The following is a 22,906-nucleotide window of genomic DNA, read 5'->3' on the forward strand; positions in this document are numbered from 1 at the left end:
CAGGGCATTTTTGGTTGACTAACGGCAGCAGTCATTCTGCCGAAATTTTGCAGAAAGTTGTGGATTTACCTCGAGCTCATGGCTGGAGCTGAATCCTCAAACTTTCCGCCAACCCTATAGTTGATCGGTGCAGTAATGTGGCAGTATACAGTAATACCGCTGCATTTAACCCGCATTGCCCATCTTGTAATGCGGCCTTAATTAAAGTCTCCTTACTAACCCCAACATTATAAATAGATCTTCCCCCTTTTTAAAACCAGGAGTATTTAACCTGGGCTAATGAAGACAATGGGCCTCATTACACGGTAGGCGGTAAGGGTTTACCGGTACCGGTATTTTACCGGTACCGGTAAATCCTTACCGCCTTACTACGAGATCCCTTTGCGGGTTGGGGAATTTAATGCCTGCTTTTTGCAGGCGTTAAAATCCAACCCGCAAAGGGACCAGGGTGCTAATTACGGTACCGCAATTTGCGCTACCGTAATTAGCACCTTCCCCATTACCATTATGCCCTATGGGGCAAAAATGGGAATGGGGAAGGGCAATGGAGGAAGGAGGAATTACTGCCTTCCCAACCTTGGAATAGGACGGTAATTCCCCTTTCCTCCAAGGCGGTACCGGTAAAAAACCGGCATGAACCATGGCGCTAATAGTGCCATGGTTTACCGCCTACCGTGTAATGAGGCCCAATATTTCCCAACTGCATTTGTAATGTTAGGCTTCTTAAAATTAGCAGTTTTTGTTTTTCAAAAGAAATCTAAAAATGTACACTCTGTTTAAACAGAAATACTCCAAACCCCTAATTCAAGCTGCATTGCCTCATCCAGTGTGTTCGACAAAAGGCCAAACACCATCCTTAAAAACAGATGGCTTTCGCTATTGGTATAACCCCATATTTCACTGCCTTAGAGTCAAAGAATGCACTTAGGCCTTCAAAATCTTGAGATATTTAGCAATTTTCTTACCGCTAAACGTATATAATAAAACTGTACACCCCCCCCCCCCCAATGTTGGACTGTACACTTTTTGCCATCATTCCAATGTGAAGTGCCCAACTACAGTTCTTAGAAAACAAAAGGCCCAGTAATTTTGTAAGCCCTGAACTTCAATTATAACTTTCTCGATGGATCATACATATGTTCATACAGCCTTCCCTAAAGCCATGATTTTGGTCTTTGGCAGAGTAAAATCCAGGCCATGTTCCTTGAAAAAGCAATGACTCGGGAGGATAGCTCAGGGGTAATGTGCTCGCCTTGGAAACAAGACGACACGGAGCATGACAGGTTCGATCCCTGGGTCCGCGCTTAGAAGCCTCTGGGTATTAAGCACGTTATAAATAACCTATCCTATCATATCATAATGCCAAACTGTGCTCTAAGCCTCTCAGGGTGAGGTCCAATGAAGGACTACATACACCAAAATGAAATATGATGAGTATAAAAGTCAGGATAAGTTTATTACTGCAAACCTGACATGGCACATATAACTTGAGACCTCTGCAAACTATATTATGGTTGTACTGCTTTAAGTTGTATACAACCAAGCCCAACCTGTGTCATAGTTTCATGTTTGCAGACCTTGTTTGATACACGCAAGAAGCGTGCTAATATGTATACTATGCATACATTGTGAAATTGGCTGGAGAAGAAAATTGCCTTCTGGATGTTGTCTAATGGAAGAAACCGCCTGCAAACTAGAGTCCCGGGGCTCTCTGAACTTCTTTTCCTACTGTGCTGTATGCTGTTCCCTGTGACCCTTTCACGTTTGTTTATGTGCATGCTGTAGCAGTATTCCTTGAACTCATGAACTGCAGGAGCTGTTCTATTCAAACCAATCTTCGACCCTGCATGTTGTGTGGTATGCTGAGCCCTGAAGAATTGAAGGTGGGGCTGCCCCTCAGTCCACAGCATCCCTCTGTCACATCAACAGGCGATTCGACTTTTGATGACAAAAGTGTGATCGCTACAAAAAATAAATTATCAATTAAAAAGCCTTCAAAATGTTTATAAAGTAGGTCTTGGGTATATTTACTTCCCCACCAAATTTTAAATGATGCAAACATTTGCTGACCTGGAAATAGGATTAGCCAGATATAAAGCATTTCTGTCTTTTCACTCAACATTAAAATGTCTCCTTTTTCCTTCCGCTTGCATTTTAGATGGTCTGCAAAAACTATCCAGGTGCAGACAAAACTAAATATGGGCCCATGTCCTCCACTTGCTTACAAGCTGAATTAAAATCAGTTAATCCAAACTTCTAAATATTTCACTGGCCTACCATTTCCCATTGAATTCAAACGACAGAACGGTGTATATGTCTTTTGGTATGCAAATGTCTCTATGTCTCTGTCTCTGTCTCTGTCTGTCTCTCTCTCTCTCTCTCTCATACATAAAAAGTGGCCTTTGAACTTTTATTTGCATGTGTATGCTCTCAGCTATAATATTTGACAGCCCTCCACTTCACCTGTCCTGTAATTACTTTATACCCATCACTCTTACTTCCTGCTAAGTGTAGAATTTACTTAGATTTTATGCTGATTTCATATGCCAGTTACATCTGGTCTAGGAGGGGCCAGTTCAGCTAAACCACACATGCCACAACGCCAGGAATTACACCTCCCGTTTAGAACCAATGGGCAATGCATTGAGGGCATGCAAATTACTTCAGAAGTATGCTTTTTTTTCTCCAGAAAATAGTCGTTGCCTTACGGGGCAGCACAACACTATTATACATAGCTTTATCAATCCAAGACTGACAGCTCTCAACGACGCATACAACCACATACACATTATACCGACATATGTCGTTATCTGCATCTTTGAGAGCTGTGTATCCTGGAATTTAAAATCTAAGTATAAAACCGAGCAGCTCTATAAAGCAAAGCCTGTTTTCTGCAGCAAAAAGCATGTTTTTGAACCTATTTGCATAACTACATTTTTATTTTGTATTTGTGTTATTGGCTGCTCATACTGAAACTTACACAATTATATAAAAGCGAGTTTAAAAAATAAAGTTCAATTCACAGAAAAAAAAGAAACTAAATAATTTCTCAATCATAGAAACTCAGTAGCAAAATCAATTGCATAGTATGATCCATCATAAAATCTCACTTAGGGAGAGGACCTTTACCATAATTAAAATAAACATCCTGTTTACAGGGATTAAGCTAACAATAGGATAAGAAGAAAGCACAGTCAGTGACCAGTTATGAGGCCACGATTACCATCTCAACCTGAGCAGGCCCGCTTGGTGCAAAATCTTTACGACGGCTGTTTTACAGCAGTTTCATCCCCACTTGAGATGCGAATGAAGACATTTGCCTCATCCATCACTGTGCAATTGTGTACAAAACTATCTACCCAGCCAGAGTGATCTGCACTCTTCAAGAGCAGAGCACTGCAGTAACAGATGCTCTCTATTTTGTAACACATCTTCGTTCATACATAAGGCACATCCCTTCTTTACTCCAGTCTCAGAAGATCTTATCTGACAGATTTCGCCAATGGGTAGTAGGTTCAAACTATATCTCAGAAAATTAGAGGCCCAATAATCATTTCCCCTTTTTTTAAAAATTATTTGAGAATGGAGCCCTGAGGACGATTCGGGGGAGAGAGTCTCTTATATAGTTTCCATTCTCTCATCCTGGGCATTGGCCTCATCCAGTCTTGTTTAAGCAAGATCTTGTTTACTTCGTTGGGTTGGTGGATAAGATCAAATGGAGACCTCTCGATTTTGGACAGGACCAGCTCTGCTCTTTCTGATGTTCAGTGACTGTGAACTGGAGGTAAACTTCCAGGGGTGGTTGCAGGGCGGCATGTGGCATGGGTGGCTTAACTAAAGTGGCCTAGTCTACTCGCACATTTCAGGCAAAAGGTTTTTAAACCCACCATAACATTGATGATGTTTTCTTTTCTATCTAGTAAAGGAGGCATAGTGTGAGAATAATTGTGATTTCAATGTCCCGCTACCACTGGTGCATCTGTTCTGCCACCTCGCCTTCATGCATACCTACTTTACATAGGTGATTTTAAATATCTTGCGTGTGCCCCACTATAATAATGGGGGATTATTCCCACTGAAGCGCTCCAAGCTCTGGACTCTTGGCAGCGCTAAATCATGTCTTCATTTTATGATAATCTACTTAGCGCTTAATATCTGTACACTCAATGTAACCATTAGCCTTGCAAGAATGCTGTTTTTTGTTTACACTGGATTTTCTATTCATCTACATATTTTTTCATTTAGCTATGTTCTTAATAAAGCAGCAAGTGCATGTCGCAATCGCTATTTCAACACCCCAAGTGATTGAAGGCCTTATCTTATCAGCGCATTTGTCTTATCAGCTTATTTGTAATCATGCTGTTCCTCTGCCCTTTGTCTATATGATCCCTAGCACGCAGGACTTATGTGGTATAAAATGTGAACCATTTCATTTGGTGCACTGTAAATCCACTGTACATACCTTCACCCACCCACACAGTGTATCAAAACCTTTTCAATTAGCACACACGGCCACTACTTCTAAGCTTAACATGGCCACTGCGCGAGCCAGTCTGTAGTTTGAGTGATTCCTCATCTATGGTTCACCAGACACTCATCGTCAGCATCTTCAGGCGATCCATAATTATAATTATAATTGTTTTTTATAACATGCTTAATACTGAAGTGGTTTCTAAGCACGGACCCAGCATTGAAATCTGTGTTGTTATGCGTTGTCTCGCTTCCAAGACGAGCACGTTGTCACGGAGCTATACGATCCATGTCTAGATCCATGAACTAATGACCTCTCTGTTATTTCTTCCCAGCAGCTGTGACAGCTCCTCGCCACTCCGAAAAGACAAGAAAAAGAAGAGTGGGAAAAAGCACAAGCGAGACAGGTAGCATGACTCCACCCTGCCCAGAAACTCCACCCTAGTTGTTTGACAATTCTTTAACATGTCTGGTTCATTATTCATATTTTTTGTATCTTGGTCTCTTTTTCTTTTTAGTTTAGGTATTTTATTTTCAAGAATACATAGGCATATAAGGCAATATAATACATACAAGAAAATGTTATATCTAAAATACAAGGTACAAAACATAATGATTAATCTACAGAAAATGTACTGATGTGTAAAGGCCTCATATGCTATGACTAAATACTAATGCATAGAATGCAAATTCAGTATAAACGTATAGGTGTAAACAGTATATGTTATGAAGAATTTAAACAAATAGGACAAACTAGACAAACAGAGACAAAAGGAACGGAAAGGGAGGGAAAAAGCAACATATTAGTGTTATACTTTAAGGACTAGGCGGTACATTTTCTAAATATTCAATTAATGTCTTCCATTTCAATTTATGTTTACTTTGTAAAAAAGGAGATACAGCATTACAATTTTCCATTCTGTTGTTGTTACATACAGTGTTCCACCACATTTTAAAGTTCACACGATTAAGATACTTCCAATTAGATGTAATAGTTTGGATAGCTACTGTAATAAAGAGATCAAGCAGGTTGCAATTATACTTGTCTAATGCAGGTTGAAGAGCGGAGCTGCCCAGATAAAGGAAAGAGAAACAAAACTCTTGTATATAAAAAATGGATTTAAGGGTATTCCATACCACTTCCCAGAAGGATTTAACATGGATACAATCGAAAACAATGTGTTTGAAAGTACCGCTTACACATAAACAGCTCCAGCAGTTTTCATCTTGCGAACGACCACCTTTAAAGATAATCAACAGTGTAATAAAGGCACTATGGTGGAAAAAATATAAAGTCTGTAGCAAGCTTGCCGAAACAATAGCTTTAGAAATAATCTTCCAAACAGGAGGCCATTTTAATTGGGTATCCAACAAGGAGCCATCAAATTTCCAATTTTTTTGACTAATCCATGGGGCTTTATCATCTGACATATTTGTACACATTTTATAGAACATTGAAGCGGTGAAATTCTGATTAGACATATACTGCACTTTGTTAGCTTGATAAGTATAATTAGTATGTAGTAACAAGTAATACTTTACCACAATAGCGTCAATCAAATTTAGGTATTGGCGCATAAAAGTCATAGGAATATGATATTTGGCTACCATCTCATTAAAAGTAAGACGTATCCCTTTAACAAAGAGTTGTCCCACAAATGTAATGCTCATAGAGAGCCATGGATTCCAACTTATAGCTTTTTTATAGATCTTTAACAGGGGATTCATCCAAATATAATGAGACACAAATTGAGATATATTGGGAATAAATGCGAGTAAATATGATCTGAGATAAGTGATGGTGGTGTTGATACTGTTACTGGTGATGAATCTTTTGGTTTCTTTGATATATGGACAATCCGTAGGGATGTGGGGGAAACCCATCGCTCTCTCAAAAATAAGCCAATTTGGTGGGTTTAGAATAGTGGGGGTAAACCACAACTGAGCCTGGCGCAAAACAAACGACACATGGTATTTTTTGAAATTGGGAAAACCAACTCCTCCATCTGCTCTAGGGGCTTTAAGTTTACCTGATGAAATCCTATGTTTCTTTTTTCCCATATGAATTTAAGGATATATGGATTTAAAGAACGATGCAGGAATGGAGATAGGAAGCATATATAACAAATAAAGTACAATTGGAGCAAACAAAATTTTGATAGATACCAAACTTCCCCACCATGATAAGAACAAAGGGGACCATAAACTAGTAAGGTCTATGACTTTGGTCAGGACACTCGCAGTATTCTGTTTTATAGTATCTTTAATAGAAGATTTTATGATGACCCCTAAACCTTTAATACCCGTGGGGCACCATTTCATTACCAGATTCGAACAGTGGTGATTATTGAGTAAATGATTCAGGCATGAATCAGTAACATTCAATAGAAGTAAAACATCATCTGCATAGGCAGCAGTTTTAATTTGAATATCGTCATAGTGAATTCCAAGTATATTTGTTTCCTGTCACACACATTTGGGTGTGTTTTGTAATCAAATTTGGATGTGTTTTGGAAAATCAAATTTGGGTGTGTTTTTCATTTAACTTTTGGCCCTAAATTGTAACCTGATAGCCCAGTGACTGTACTATACCGCTGCACCTGCATATTTCTCCCACTGCTTCCTCTCTCTACCTGCCCATGGCGTTATCTGTTTCTCCTATCTACTCCAACTGCTTCACTATCAGCTATCCTTCGCTTCTCACTAAGTCTGGTAAGAAGAAATGTAAAAAGGATATCTTGGCCTCCAACCCAGGTCTCCCCATTGCTGATACCTATTCCAGCGCTTCTGCCAGACAAACCCTCACTGAAATATTCTTTGTTGTTCCTTTGCCAGATCTCTGGACCCCTCATATGATCTCTGTTCTCTGTCCTCTCTCCTCCTCTCCCATTAATGGTGGCACCCGCTGGGAAGTCCATATGGATCCCTTTGACTCCTCCAGAGTCATCATTAATGTCTACCTAAATGGCACTGTCATGGTGCAAGGCCCCCAGGCCAATCTCCTTCTCGTTGATGGGAGGTTACCTCGCCTCATCAACTTCTCTTCATCTCCAGCTGTCCCTTACCCTCCTCCCTTGGCTACCTTGCCCTTTCCTCCTTCCTCCTCTGCCCCTCTCATGCTCCCTCCGCACCTGCGCAGGACGTACCTCTGATTTGTACCCCTCCCCGGAAGGTCTTTAAGGCTGGCAACCTTCTTCATCCAAATCAGTGACCAATAGTCTGTTAGATTCCAAGATTGAATCATTACCCTGTGAGATCACGCTCCAGTCAACATTCAACTCTCTTATCCACACAACATGCTCTCAACAAAACGGATGGAGATTCAACTCAGCCCTACTAAAAGATGAACAATTTACAAAATGTCTAGAGAAAAAACTTACCCATTTTTTTCCCAAAAACTTTAATGATGACACATCTATTGATAACAATTGGGATTGCTTTAAAGCTGTATTAAGAGGTCATTTACAGGGCGATTCATGGAATTAATGTGCGCTGAAATTTTCGGTGCAAGCGTGCAAAAGCGTGCAAAAGCATGCAAATCGCAGCACAAGTGTGAAAATCGCAGCGAAACCCGCGCACAGCAATTCATGGAAATCCGTGCACGTGTAAATCCCAGGATGTGCGCCAAAATTCTGTGTGGCGCACGCTGGCGCACACGTCTCCAAACAGCGTGCGCTACGCGCACAGCAAAATCGCACATAGCGCGGTGCACACAACGAAAGTAGGTGAACAGGGGGCGTGACATGCGGAATGGGGAACAACGCGTGAAAATGTGGGCGTCATGGGGGATGTACAGGAGGCAAATGCACGGAACGCCCACACGCACGTTCAAAGCACGTATTCATGGAATCGAACGGGGCTAACACGTGCGCCAAAAAATATGCGCTAATCTGGAAACACGTACGCCAGCAGGAAGCAGGCGTACATGGACCCGCGCAGCATAAAAGTGCACACAAACAACAAACAAGCTCAGACGCCAGGATGAATATACCGTTCCTAGCAGCAGTGGTCGTGGGATACCGCAGGAGGAGGAGGAGGATAGTCAGGCCCAGAATTTTTACACCCAGAACCAGCCTTTTTGAGATTCCTGATGACCAGGTGTATGGGAGGTACAGGTTTCCACCTCACATAATACTCGACCTGGTCGGTGAGTGGGAGGATGACCTCACATCACCCCCCCTGTGCTCCCAAGCACTCAGCCCCCTGGAGAAGGTCCTCAATGTACTGCACTTCTTGGCCACTGGATCATTTCAGCAGACAACTACTATAGTGGGGGGGGGGGAGTCACAAGCCACGCAGTCACGCTGCCTACACCAGGTGTTGGCCATCATGACTGCACGCCCATCAGTCCGCAGGCACATATACCTGCCAAGAACACCTGCAGAAAGGCAGGCTGCCGTCCAGGATTTTTACGGGGTGGCACAATTCCCCAAAGTGCTAAGTGCCCTTGATTGCACCCATGTGGCTCTACGTACCCCCAGGGCATCAGAGCACATCTACAGAAACCGCAAGCACTGGCATTCCATCAACGTCCAGGAAGTATGTGATGCCAAGGGAATCATCACCTCAGTATATGCCCCACGACAATTTCATTTACAGAATGTCAACCCTAAACCGGGACCTAGAAGCTGGGCGGCATGGCGATAAATGGCTGCTCGGTGAGTATAAATGCCTCTGCACATGCATGCATGTCAGATACTGAGTAATGTCACAACCCCACTAATGATACCCATCATCACCTCCCCAGGGGACAGTGCCTACCCTCTGAGCACCCACATGATGACGCCAATTCGGAACCCCACCACGCCACCCGAGGTAAGATACAACACATCCCATATTGCATCCCGGGGCATAGTAGAGCGCACATTCGGAGTGCTCAAGTCACGCTTTCACTCCCTTGACCGTTGTGGTGGGCAGCTACTATACGCTCCCCCAGTAGTGTGCAGGATCATAGTGGCAGCATGTGTCCTGCACAACGTTGCAACATGCCGGGGCCTGCTGGTGGACATGGTGGTGCCCCCACATCCCCAACCGCATGCACGCCCACTGCTCATGGGTGGGGAAAGGGCACGTGGTGAGGCAGCCCGTACGCAGCTGGTGGCCAATTACTTCACCTAAAATCACACCTCTGCGGAGTGCACACAGCCCTGGCACATACCAGCTGACAATCAATGATGATGACATAAGGGACAGTCAACTGTCACTACCATACCAGCCTGAGATTGGTCACCTGGAAGTGCTACATTGTGTGCATCCCTACCTACTTAAACACAACCAATGATGTGTGATAAAAAGACACACATTCATGCTGCATGAATGACTACCCCCTTGCAAAATACAACATGAAAATAGTGCCATGTCACCCAACCCCTCCCCATCTCAGCTACCCAACACACCATGGCATGCCATGCAATGTGCAAGCAATCAAATGAATGCACAACACATGACACAAGTGTCACAAAGTGCACTGTCCGAAATGGAAACAGGCCACAGACAATATGCTCCCAGTAATCAATAAGAAACAGCACACATGAACAAATACTTACCAGCAACACAATACAGAAACACAGGATGAAACAGTGGCAAAATATGACAGTACAAATTCAAAGTAGTGCAAGCCTTACAACCTGAATACGCCAGCACATCGACCCCTTCCATCTGTACAGTGTTACTGCCACGCAAATGTCTCAGTGTACTGCATACAACATGAACTCCATCTGCAAAGTAGAAGGCCTTGTGAAGACATGAGGAAGGAACCTGCAAATTAGGAGGAAGAAAAGGATGCACAAGCACATATCAATACACCATGCAGTGTAGAAAACAACAATATCCACTAGGAATGTCTACACAGTATTGACTGCAGACTGCCCACACAGCTCATGGGAGCCCAACGTCAATGTGTAATTCACTGTCACTTGGTCACACCCTTTGAAAGCCCATGGTAACGGGAAGCAGGAGGGGTGTGTCTCACACGAACACAAGCATCTAACCCAAACTCAGGACAAGGCTGCATGTGCCCAGCCGGAATACAGTGGATGCCCACGGTAGCCACACAAGGCAACACACTGCAAAAAAAAAAGAAAAAAATCAAAAATGGCCATTTGGGGATCAGGGGGGGTGGGGGAGGCCACCCAGGAGGTTTGAGGACAGGGTGCACACCAACACCCACCTGCGTGGATGTTGCGGAAAATAAATACCTCCTTGGGCTCATGGCCTGCACGGCTATGCCATTGTGGGAGAACTGCTGTCGCTCTCCTCACCCTCTGCTGCTGCATCAGGAGGTGGTGGCACTATGGGAGGCAGCCCACGCAAAGCCCAGGTATGGTCCTCCATGACAGCAAGCATGCAGGTCTGGAAGGTCTGATTCTGGAGGATTAATGTGCGGAGATCCCCATGCAGCACCTCACGGGTTGCCTGCATTTCTGCACGCATGGCCTCGCGTGATGCCCAGATCTCCTCACGTGTTGCCTGCATCTCAGCTGAGAGCGAACGTGTGAGCTGCTCCGGCTGCTGTTCTGCCCTAAGATTAGTGGAAGCCCCAAGATCAACCAGAGTCTGCCTGAGGGTATGTAGTTCTTCCCTCAGGGCTTCCCTGTGGGCCTGGCACTATATTGATATTGATTGGCGCAGAGTCTCCAGTGCCGCTCGTCGGTCCCTGTTGGACGCCAACATTTCTTCCCTGTGTGATTGGCAAATGGAGTCTGTAGGCTGCTGTTGTTGCCCCGTCTGCCTTTCAGGGGTGATAATGGAAGTGGCCACCCTCTCCATTGCATGAGCCATCATTTCTACTGATGCTGCCTGTTGGGTTGCAATACCGTACATGGAGTTTTCCCATACAGTATTGCCTGGTGGCGCACGGCCACCGCGTCGACGGGCACCACACCTGTTTGGGGCAAGGCGATCTGCACCTTGCTGTGCTGACACTGCCTGAGGCTGCAGGACTGCATTCCCCCTCTGATCTGCTGGCCCAGGAACAGGATCAGATGCTGAGGAGTGTGACCCTGCATCCATAACTGCCAAAGGCAGACCTACCAACAATGACATCCCCATAGAGGGTTCTCCCCCTGGTGCAGGTGGGTTGGACAGAACAGAATCCCTGCCAGAAACACTTACCTACGACGGCACATAAGTCTCATCATCCGATTCAGCACCCGAATAGAGGTCTGGCGAGGTGCACCCAGAGACACCCGTGGAGAGTATGGCCTGCAGTAACATTGGGTTCTCACCCACCACCACACCACGTCCCCCACTGGTGCCCGGTCGTGCCAGAGATTCCTCCTGGGTCTGCACCATCTCCTCAACCTCAACAGCATCAAGTGCGTCATCACCTGCAAAAACATGAAAGACAACAAATGGAAACAGGCATGAGCACCATAGCACACACATAGGCCGTGACAAGTCACAGATCCAGTACATGATCAACACATGTCCCACATGACTATAACCCTGCCATGCATGCACTGTCAAAGAGTTGGAAGTTGAGTCAAAAAGGCTGACACTGGGGAGAGCAAGATGGAAAAGCAACACATTTGTAGCATGTTGGGTAGCACAGGCATCACACATCAGGCTGTGCGTGGCATGTCCAATACACACACATGACACATGCCACCACACAGATGTCATGTAACATATCCATGGTAAAGTACATAACTACAGCAATATGTCAGTGATTGAGTACTGTCACACATCCATGTGACATCGACATGATGAGAAGATTAATGCTGAATAGTGTTTCAAAATATGCGTGTGCCACACACTGAAACACATCCAGTGTCCAAAAATACTGTCATTGTGGGCTGATCAAAGGTTGGTCACTTTGACATCACAGGAAACATCTGTCATGTTCCACATGCAAACAGCCCCTTATAATAATTTTTATGCAGGCCAATACTCCATCAGCCTGAATGGTGTAATCATTAACATAACCAGGTAATAATAGTGCCCCAGTGTGGCCTGTAAACAATGACTGAAGCATATCACATATGTCGCAATAGGGCATAAAATTGTCTAGCAAAAAGGGGAGAGTGCAAACAATCAGCATGAATGAAGACTTACTAAATCAGACCAATGTAGTTGCAAGACAACAGTTCAAGGTAAAGTGCACAAATGTGGGCTTAATAGGCAACTGTGGCAGAAGGGATACAGTCATACCCAAATCCAAGGCACGTGAATGTATGAGAGGAAGCACATGGGTGACCCATAGCACTCAGGTGCACACATCCTCACCTGGCACTCAATCTGAACCCGTCACCCAAACAACATACACATGGATTACACACACATGCATGGGCACTCACCGGACAATGCATTGTAAACAGGTAGTTCTCCCACGCCTTGGATCTGTTCCTCTGTGACGAAGGCCCCAGCAACAGACTCATGTTCAGTGAGTTCGTTGTCCTCTGGTGGAGACCCACCGCCAGTCACCAGAGTAGCGGCATGATTTGAGGCCAGCTTGTTCTTTGCTCTGCGTTTCAGGTCATTCCACCGCTTGTAGCAATCATCAGCTGTGCGCCTCACAAATCCAAGGGCACTTATGCGGTCAGCGATGATCTGCCAGTGTGCCTTATGTTGACCAGTTGTGGTCTTGGACCCTGCAGTCACCAGCATTTCATGGCTATGTGCCGACACATAGGACACAAGTGCATCAAGTTCTGCGTCATTAAAGCAAGGCTTCCTTGACGTGCCGGAGTGTGTAGCCATGTCTGGGGTCTCAGCCTGTCGTGCCAGAGCACCCTTCTTCCTCTTCTTTAAAGGTGGAGCAGAGCCAGAGTGGCTTACGCTGCTCTGGTCAGTAGGTGCAGAAGCACCGGTGGACTGGGTAGTAGGAGTGTGGGAATGCACAATGACCATATGTCTTGTTGCAGGCATTGGTTGCAGGGTAATGTTGGCAGGGGGAACGTCAGTTTGATGGACCTGTACTGACACTGTCCTGGCTGGGAGAGTCAGAGCTGGGGCGGATGGAGCTGCAGCTGCCCCTGCAGCCTCCCCACCCTGCCTACTCGGGGCAGCAGATGACATAGCTGCCCCAGATCCACGTGGCTTGGTGACAACAGCTTGCACCGCCACACGTGGCCTAGACTTGCTGACCTGGAAGTCAGCCTGGGAGTCATCCTGTGCCAGGTCAGGTGCCACAATGGGCTGTTCCAACAAGGGCTGAGCTGGGATGGTGTCAGCCACGTTTCCCTCAACCATAGGGGGGGGCATGGGTGTCCCTGATTGGTCCTCCACACATGGGGGTATAGGGGCACCCTGCAAATCCCGGCAACATCCTCTACCGCGCCCACCACGGCCACCTTTTGAAGGTCGGCCACCTTTGCCTCCCTTACGGCTTGGTCGCCTCCCAACCATGGCACTGATGTTGTTGTGCGTATGGGAGTTGCAGTAAACAATTGTCCTGGGCAATTGGGGGTCAAAGGGGTATAGTACTAGATGGAATTCGTACCCTAGTGCTCTAACAAGGTTGTCTGTGACCCCTGGGGGAAGATGACAGGTCACGCAACGCACAGGCAGCCCAAAATCAAAAAATAACGTGCAAGCAACCACTCGTAGACCATGTTCATGAAAAAATGTACCCGAACTACGCTGTGGCATCCAGAAACACAAAAATAAGCGTACGCGTAATACACGCAGCCTACAATGACCTCTGAATGGGTACGCGACACACGGGGGAAGCACAGTTGGTAAATATGTGCGCGATTCACTGTCTGCCTGGAAAAAGAGAGTGAAAAATACGAGCATTTGTGTGCGTTGGCCACACACCCGCCAAAAGAAGAATTGTATGCTGTCTGAGGAGACAGGACAAAAGAAGAAGTGAACGCTGTTTGAGGAAACAGGCCCAACAAAAAGTCAGAAAAAAGCTGTCAGAGGTAACAGGGAGTACGAACTTGAAATGCTGTGAAGTAATCGCGTGTGAACCGACAAGAAGTACAGAATTCACCCACTCGCTCTCCATGAAAAGCACATACAAGGAAATGGCGTCTGACATGTAGCTTTTAAACCGGCCCACACGTACACGTCACATACGCGTGTACGTGCTAAAGCCCTTTCCTCCAATTACATGAGCTGACACTCGGACGTGCATTTTTTGGACGTGTACGATGAACATGCACCCGTGTTGATGGAAACGCCCGCTTGCGTCAAGTCACTTACGCGCTTAGGCCCTTTCCTCAGAATACACGCATCCACACGTGGACATGCAGTTTTTCCACGCGTGATGCCACGTCACGAGGGAAACGCTATGCGGGTCACATCACAGAAGCGCTTACGCGCTAAGGGCCTTTGGTCCAATGAAACCGCATACGTGTGCTGACGCGCTTACACGCGAAGGGCCTTTCCTCGAATTAAATGCTGACATGCAAGATTTTCACGTGCCAAAGCACTCAGTATCAAGCTGGCCACGCAACAGCACACGGAAGACCACGCTCCTGCCCAGAAGGCTGAATTACTGCCCCCCAGAGCCCCGAGCATGCTCCCACCTGCCATCTGCTGCTGCCTGACTGCCTGCTGCCCACGTGCCCTGCTATTTGCTGCCTGCACGTCAGCCAGAGGTGCAGTTGCTGTGACCACCCTTGCTGAAACCGAAGACTCACGACTGGGATACCATCACTCCAAAGCCCAGCCCCAGGACGCAGTTGCCCACCCACTCCTGCCTCTGGGGTTGCCATGTCGGGCACAACACCATCTGGCACCACTGGCAACCCCCAGCCAGAGAGGCAGAGGGCCACCAGCTTCAGTGCCAGGGAAGTTGGTGTCCTGGTGGAGCAAGTCCTGGGGCAGTATGATGCCCTCTTTGGAAGTTCGCGCGCCGACAAGGAAGGACGGACAAGGATCTGGATGGACATCGTGACTGCTATCAACGTGGAGGGCGTGGCAGTCCGCGACTTACATCATGTCAAGAAGCGCTGGGAGAACTTCAGGTCCAGAACCCTCAACAAGGCACGGCGCCTCGCTAAGGCAGCGGATGCCAAGGGGCGCCGGGTCCAACTGTCGGACCACCAAATGAGGGTCCTGGAACGCATATGCCCAGTGCTCTACGTCCAGATCCTTAAGAGGCAGACCCGTCTGGAGTCGAGTGGTAAGTGTACATGCATGGTGATTGGACGATGTGCGTGTCGTGGTGTGCCTGTAGTGTGCAGGTTGCACGTGTGTTTTTGTAGGGCCATGTAGGGATGTGTATGAACATGGGCGTGAGGCTGCCACATGTGAGTCCTCTCAGGTGTGAGACACATCGATGGTGTATGTGTTGGTAAGCATGCTGGGCAAATGCAGGTGTGGGAGCACACATGTTTGAATTTCTGTGTATGTACATTGGCATGGTTGTGGCATGGATGTTGGTTCATTATGCATGTAACTGCACTGTGTACATGTGCATATATGTGTATTTGACAAGTGTGCAACTATGATGCAACATGGATGCACGTGACACTGATATGTAGAAGGCTGAATGTCAGATGTGACATGTATGGCGATTTCATCACTGCGACAGTTGGATATGTACACACGCATGTAAGTGTGGTGGCGTGTGTGCATGTCTAGTGCACTCCCATTGTCTCATGTGATGTGCGGCTCACCTTTGGCTGTACATGCTGTTGAATGTGTATAGATGCTGCTGCATGGTGCAATATTGCTGTGGAAATGCTCATGTGTATGAGTTAAAATGACATGTGTGTCGTGGAGTGTGATGCCGTGTCTGAATTTTGACTATGCCACTCATGTACAACTGTCATGTGTGTATCAGTCCAATGTAGTGTGGCCTGATGCCTGTGTTTTATCTCTCCCTGTCTGCAGCGTTGACTGATGAAGAGGGCGGAGAGGGTGCTGTGGAGCACAGCGGCAGGAATCGCACCACCAGCCGGAGACGCAAGGCCTGGCTCCCCTCCCAGATTGTCATCTCGTCGGGGAGTGAGGAGTCTGGTGCCACGTCCCAGGCCGCAGCTGCCGAGGGTAGGTCCAAGAGGCAGAGGTTGGAGGTGGACTCCTCGGCAGCAGAAGGGGATGCTGAGACCCCACAGGGTCCGACGGAGGAAGATGGCATGGAGTCATCCAGGTTGGTGGGGGGTTTGGTGGAGGAGGAGGCTGTGAAAGGGACACACACGGGGTCTGGAGGTGGGGATTCCACTGGTGCTAGTGGTGCAGTGCAGGACCAGGGACAGGAGGCAGCACAGGCTGCTGCGGAGGTGCCTGTGTGCAATCCTGTCCCTGATCCTGTCACTGCATCATCTGGCTCCAGCAGGGATGCCTACGTCCAGACCCGTTTTCAGGGAGGGGATGAGCGCACAACCACTGGCCTTCCTCTCCCTGCGGACGTGGCTATCCGGGACCGGGTTGAGCCTGTCCTGGGTGGGGTGGCGTTGCGATACCGGGCCATGCGAGGTGACCTGCAGTCTTTTCATGTGGAGACTGCATGTCATCTGGAATGGCACGTTGTCCACATTGACCTACTGGGACAGGTCACCAGGGCCGGATTCCTCCGTTTGCTGGACCTTGTTCCGACCCCCTCCTCACCTAAACCCCCTATGCGCCAGTAATCCTCCATGCCATCTTCCCACCCATTTATCACCTCGGTACCCTGTGGAGCTGCCTCTGACCCTGCGGCCAGGCTGGTGGAGGACACATCCCTGCCACAGTCAGGAGTCAGACATCCAGCAGGGGTGGCCACCTCAACAACTGCCCCCCAGCCGGAGGAGAATGTGCAGGCAGCAAGAGCCAGGGCACAGGCAGAGGCACAGCAGCAGCAACAAGGTGGGAGCCATGATGGCTCGGGGCCTTCAACATCGGAGGGGCAGGCATCGGCCATAGGGCAGGAGGACCCTGGGTTTCAAGTGTCTTCTGTGTGGCAGCGGTTGGGCCACACCATAGATGCAGAGTGGCAGTGGGCGGAAGAGGCACGGCTCACAATGGTCAGGGGGAGAACTCCATGCGGAGGGCCCTGAGACGGGCCGAGTGCCTTGAGGCAATTTGCAGGGAGTTGGAGAACATGTCGTCGTCCCTGCGAACCCTCGGGGCCATGGAAGAGGACCGCCTCCAGGACATTGAGCGGGAGTTCGATGATGCACTGGCCTGGGACATCCAAAAGTGAGAAGTCGGACTAGCCCGCTGCCATTGTAAATATTTTTTAGAGTTAGGTTTCCTTTTCCTTCTCCTTTTATTTGGGTCAATGGACAATGCCACACACATTTGTATATAGTTTTATTTTTAGGTAGTTTCTTAGGTAGGTTTCATTTGTTTGGTTGGGCTCATGGACCCTTTACATCGTTGGACAATGGATTCATTTGATATCTTTTTTGGAATTTTGCACATGGATTAATGCATTTTTATTTTGGACAATGGATTGTATATAGTTTGATCATGGATTAATTTGGAATTTCTTTTTCATTATGGACATGGAGTAATGGATTTTTTTTTTCCGGACAATGTATTGTAAATAGTTGGACTATGGACTGATTTATCTTTTTTAGTTTTCATTATGAACATGAAACAATGGATATCATTTTATTACTTTTCCTTTGGAATTGCGTTGGTGGAGGGAGAGTTAGGACTGTTTTTCTTTCAAATTTTTTGGGATTGGTTATCATTTTCATTCACTCATCTTTTTCACATGCTTTTCATTTCATGTTTGATATTTTGGTATGCTTTCATTTCATTTCATTTCATTTATTTATTTATGTACATAATACATTTTCATATGTTAGTTCCATGTGTGGGATTCGCTCATTGGGTTGATGCATGTGAAAATGTGGGTTTACACAAGCAATGCCAACCAGTGTATATGTGTGATGGACATGTGTTGATGTACATAGTTGAGTTTTGGTTTGTGTCTTGAGATGGGCATATCAGTGTGGGGTGGATTGGGAAATCATTGCGTCTCAAGAATGGGGTGGCGGCATATGGGTTTTTGGTGTAGAAGTGGGCCATGATTGTGCATCTTTATTTCGTGTAGGGGGGGACATGAGTGGGACATGAGTGGGGGCCTGCTGGCAGGTGCCCCAGACTGCTGGGGGGTGGAGGTGCAGGGGGACTTGAGTGGGGGCCTGCTGGCAGGTGCCCCGCACTGCTGGGCGGTGGGGGTGCAGGGGGACATGAGTGGGGGCATGCTGGCAGGTGCCCCGCACTGCTGGGGGGTGGGGGTGCAGGAAGACATGAGTGGGGGCCTGCTGGAAGGTGCCCCGCACTGCTGGGGGGTGGGGGTGCAGGGGGACATGAGTGGGAAATGAGTGGGGGCCTGCTGGCAGGTGCCCCAGACTGCTGGGGGGTGGGGGTGCTGGGGGACATGAGTTGGGGCCTGCTGGCAGGTGCCCCGCACTGGTGGGGTGTGGGGGTGCAGGGGGACATGAGTGGGGGCCTGCTGGCAGGTGCCCCGCACTGCTAGGGGGTGGGGGTGCAGGGGGACATGAGTGGGGGCCTGCTGGCAGGTGCCCCGCACTGCTGGGAGGTGGGGGGCTGGGGGACATGAGTGGGAAATTAGTGGGGGCCTGCTGGCAGGTGCCCCGCACTGCTGGGGGGTGGGGGTGCAGGGGGACATAAGTGGGGGCCTGCTGGCAGGTGCCCTGCACTGCTGGGGGTTGGGGGTGCAGGGGGACATGAGTGGGGGCCTGCTGGCAGGTGCCCCGATCTGCCTGGGGGTGGGGGCGCAGGGGGACATGAGTGGGGGCCTGCTGGCAGGTGCCCCGCACTGCTGGGGGGTGGGGGTGCAGGGGGACATGAGTGGGGGCCTGATGGCAGGTGCCCCGCACTGCTGGGGGGTGGGGGTGCAGGGGGACATGAGTGGGGGCCTGCTGGCAGGTGCCCCGCACTGCTGGGGGGTGGGGGTGCAGGGGGACATGAGTTGGTGATCAGTAGTGCAAGCTGACATGTGGCTTGGCTGGGGGGCATGCCCATGGTGCATGGGCTGCCTGCGGCACATGACCAGGGGTGCAGGGTAGTCCCCTGTGGTGTGGACTGCCTGCAGGGGCTGTGGAGGGTGTATAGGGAACACCTGGGAGGACCCACACTGGCAATTCACGTGTAAGACTCCCCGCGCACCCCAGAAATACACGTACCCTGCTCAAATCGCGCGTGAGACTTCACGCAAACCCCATTTATACACGTACCCCGCTCGCACAGGGCCATTCGCGTGTGAAACTTCCGGCGCACCCCCAAAATACACGTACCATGCTCAAATCGTGTGTGAGACTTCACACGAACCCCAGTTATACACGTACCCCACTTGCAAAGGGCCATTCGTGTATGAAACTTCCCGCGGACGCCCAAAATACACGTACCCTGCTCAAATCGCATGTGAGACTTCACGCGAACCCCAGTTATACATGTACCCCACCCGCACAGGGCCATTCGCGTGTGAAACTTCCCGCGCACCCCCGAAATACATGTACCATGCTCAAATCGCGTGTGAGACTTCACGCGAACCCCAGTTATGCACATACCCCACTCGCACAGGGCCAATCACGTGTGAAACTTCCCGTGAACCCCAGTTATACACGTTCCCCACTCGCACAGGGCCATTCGCGTGTGAAACTTCCCGCGCACCCCCTATATACACGTACCATGCTCAAATCGCGTGTGAGACTTCACGCGCGCCCCAGTTATACACGTTATACACGTACCCCACTCGCACAGGGCCAATCGCGTGTGGAAGTTCCCGCGCACCCCCGAAATACACGTACACAGATCCAATCACGTGTGAGACTTCACGCAAACCCCAGTTATACACATACCCCACTCGCACAGAGCCATCGCGTGTGAAACTTCCCGCGAACCCCAGTTATACACGTACCCTGCTCAAATCACGTGTGAAACTTCACGCGAACCCCAGTTATACACGTACCCCACTCGCACAGGGCTATTCGCGTGTGAAACTTCCCGCGCACCCCCGAAATACACGTACCATGCTCAAATCGCGTGTGAGACTTCACGCGAACCCCAGTTGTACACGTACCCCACTCGCACAGGGCCAATCGCATGTGAAACTTCCCGCGATCCCCAGTTATACACGTACCCCACTCGCACAGGGCCATTTGCGTGTGAAACTTCCCGCGCACCCCCGAAATACACATACCATGCTCAAATTGCGTGTGAGACTTCCCGCGCACGCCAGTTATACACGTACCCCACTCGCACAGGGCCAATCGCGTGTGGAAGTTCCCGCGCACCCCCAAAATACACGTACCCGGATCCAATCGCGTGTCAGACTTCACGCGAACCCCAGTAATACACGTACCCCGCTCGCACAGGGCCTATCGCGTGTGAAACTTCACGCGAACCCCAGTAGTACACGTTTCCCACTTGGCATTTGCTGTTTGGCAGCCCTGTAAACTGGTCAAGGGTTAGCGCAGCCCTTTGCGCTGGATTGGGGATTTTGATGGCTTTTCCTTGCGCTCAGGGCGTTCTTGGGGGCGTAACTGGCGCTCCTGCAAGGTCGTTGCGCCACTGTGCGCCACGGCTGGTTTTGGTAGCTAAAATCCATGAATATGCTGTGCACAGAAATGGATTTTAGCGCATGCCGCTGGCGCAGAGATTCGCATGCTGTGTGCCAGCCACGTGTGCCACTTGTGCGCGATATTCTATGAATTACCCCAATAATTTCTTTCACAGCCATTAAGAAAAACAATCTTACGGTAAATGTGGTGGTCTTTACGTCTACTAGGAAGCCTAAAACCGTGTGGTGGACCTTGGCGACTGAAAGGGTTGAGCAGGTGTCTTCACTCTGCTATTTGGGTTACAACTTAACTAATTCTGCATTGATAAAGGAGTGGAGACACATGTTGCCTAATACATTACTCCCCTTAGTGTCTCACATGAAGAGGATTTTTGGGAAACTATGTGGTTTTTCTTGTCTTCCAGGCTCGATATTCCCTAGATAATACTTTAGTATTATCTAGGTAATATCGAGCCTGTGATATTGTACACCTTAGGCATGGCTTCTTCCACTCTTGGCGCATGCTTGGATTCCATGCAGGGAATGCTTTGGAAAAATGTGCTGGGTCTTTCTAGTTCTATCCCCAGCGTAATCATCCGGCATGACTTGAATTTGATCTCACTTAACGCCAGATTTCAGTGGAAGAAATTGTTAACCTTCCATAAAATCTTGTCCCCTCCTCATAGCTGCCTTTTTGTGGATTTGGATGTGGATTACTGCTCTGTGAAATCTGTTTCTTCTTTCAAGGGATTGATGGGCTCTTTGTTGGAGAGTATTGGGTCATCTGAGTTGGAATTAGTGGGCAATTCAGAAGGGGTAAAACAAACTGTTTAGGGATGATTTGAGACTGACATTGGAGGCATTGTGTTAATATTCTGCTTATCAAGAATATACTAGGTCCCCTCGAAAGTTTGGCAATCTATCTCCATATGTAAAATGTTTTCCCTGCAGAAGGGCACATTCAACATGCTTACGTTTTAGGTTGAATGGAATTAAGTCCAAGGAACGGTTTAAACATTAGGGCATACCCTTCATAGGGGATGAGCCGTCCTTGGACTGTCATTTCTGTGAATCTACCAGCACAATGGAAACGACTAAACACTGGATGATGGACTACCATTCGCTAACAGCGATTAGAATGAACGCCTTCTCTACGGAAGGAGACCGTTTTTCCTCAGACAATTCAAAGGAGATTTTGTGGTCTAGACTTATGTGGTGTGAAAATGTGTCCCTTGTTCTTGCACTTGACACTTGTTTGTTGTTTAAATATGACTGAATGTACTTAAACTGTATGATATTTGAATTTATTTTATCTATAGTTTTTTAGATTAATGTTGTGTAAGGTTTCATGTAAACTAAATCACAACAATAAAAATAAATTAAAACAAATCTGCCTGCAAGCATCTGTCTTTCCCTTTTAAATCGAGTGTTACTGACCACAAGATCCTGTTATTTCTTCCAGTTTTTATTTCCCTCTCTAAGACACATATACAGATAACAGAGATGCATCCTTGGAGTGCCTGCTCTTGCTAGAGTCCGAATGCCTTTGGACTGAATACAGATATGTATAGCTGAAGATTTCAGAATTTCGTTACTAGCCTAACTAAATCAACATTCCCAGTATTTTTCTAGATCTAGTTCAGGGTAGAAGAAATACACAACAGCCAAGACCACCACAATAAAACAGGAAACATCAACTATTAGTATACCGTACCCAACCAGAATTTCCAAACCATGTTTGCTTATCCCGTTAACTGGTCTTCCTTCACCTCTCAGCAGCTACACATGTACAAGGACACCTAACCTGAGCATCCTCCTCCCGATAAACCCCTGGGAGTATTTAATGTGGACTTCTCCCTTTTCTTGTCATGCATGTGGGGTATTTGTGAGAGGGGGCAGCCCACCGGTCTGGTGCCGTACCGAGTTGCAAGACAGTTCCGAGCTGTGGTTGCCAATATGTGAACCTCAAAAATAATTGTCTTAATTTCAGGTTATGATGAAGCCTACGGGGTTTATTTTGGT

General features: G+C 47.8%; 1 protein-coding gene across 3 annotated transcripts in view; it reads left to right on the forward strand.

Moving 5' to 3' along the window:
• The window catches only part of SRRM3 (serine/arginine repetitive matrix 3), a 672,576-nt gene that overhangs the window by 434,563 nt on the left and 215,107 nt on the right, over window positions 1–22,906 (forward strand). For all 3 annotated transcript variants that reach the window (XM_069614948.1, XM_069614950.1, XM_069614949.1), the window contains one exon: window positions 4,809–4,877. In XM_069614948.1, coding sequence (XP_069471049.1) covers window positions 4,809–4,877 — 69 coding nt within the window. The remainder of the gene's footprint in view (window positions 1–4,808; window positions 4,878–22,906) is intronic.

The sequence above is a fragment of the Ambystoma mexicanum genome, chromosome 9 (assembly GCF_040938575.1).
Source record: "Ambystoma mexicanum isolate Mex_15411 chromosome 9, UKY_AmexF1_1, whole genome shotgun sequence".
NCBI lineage: Eukaryota > Metazoa > Chordata > Amphibia > Caudata > Ambystomatidae > Ambystoma > Ambystoma mexicanum.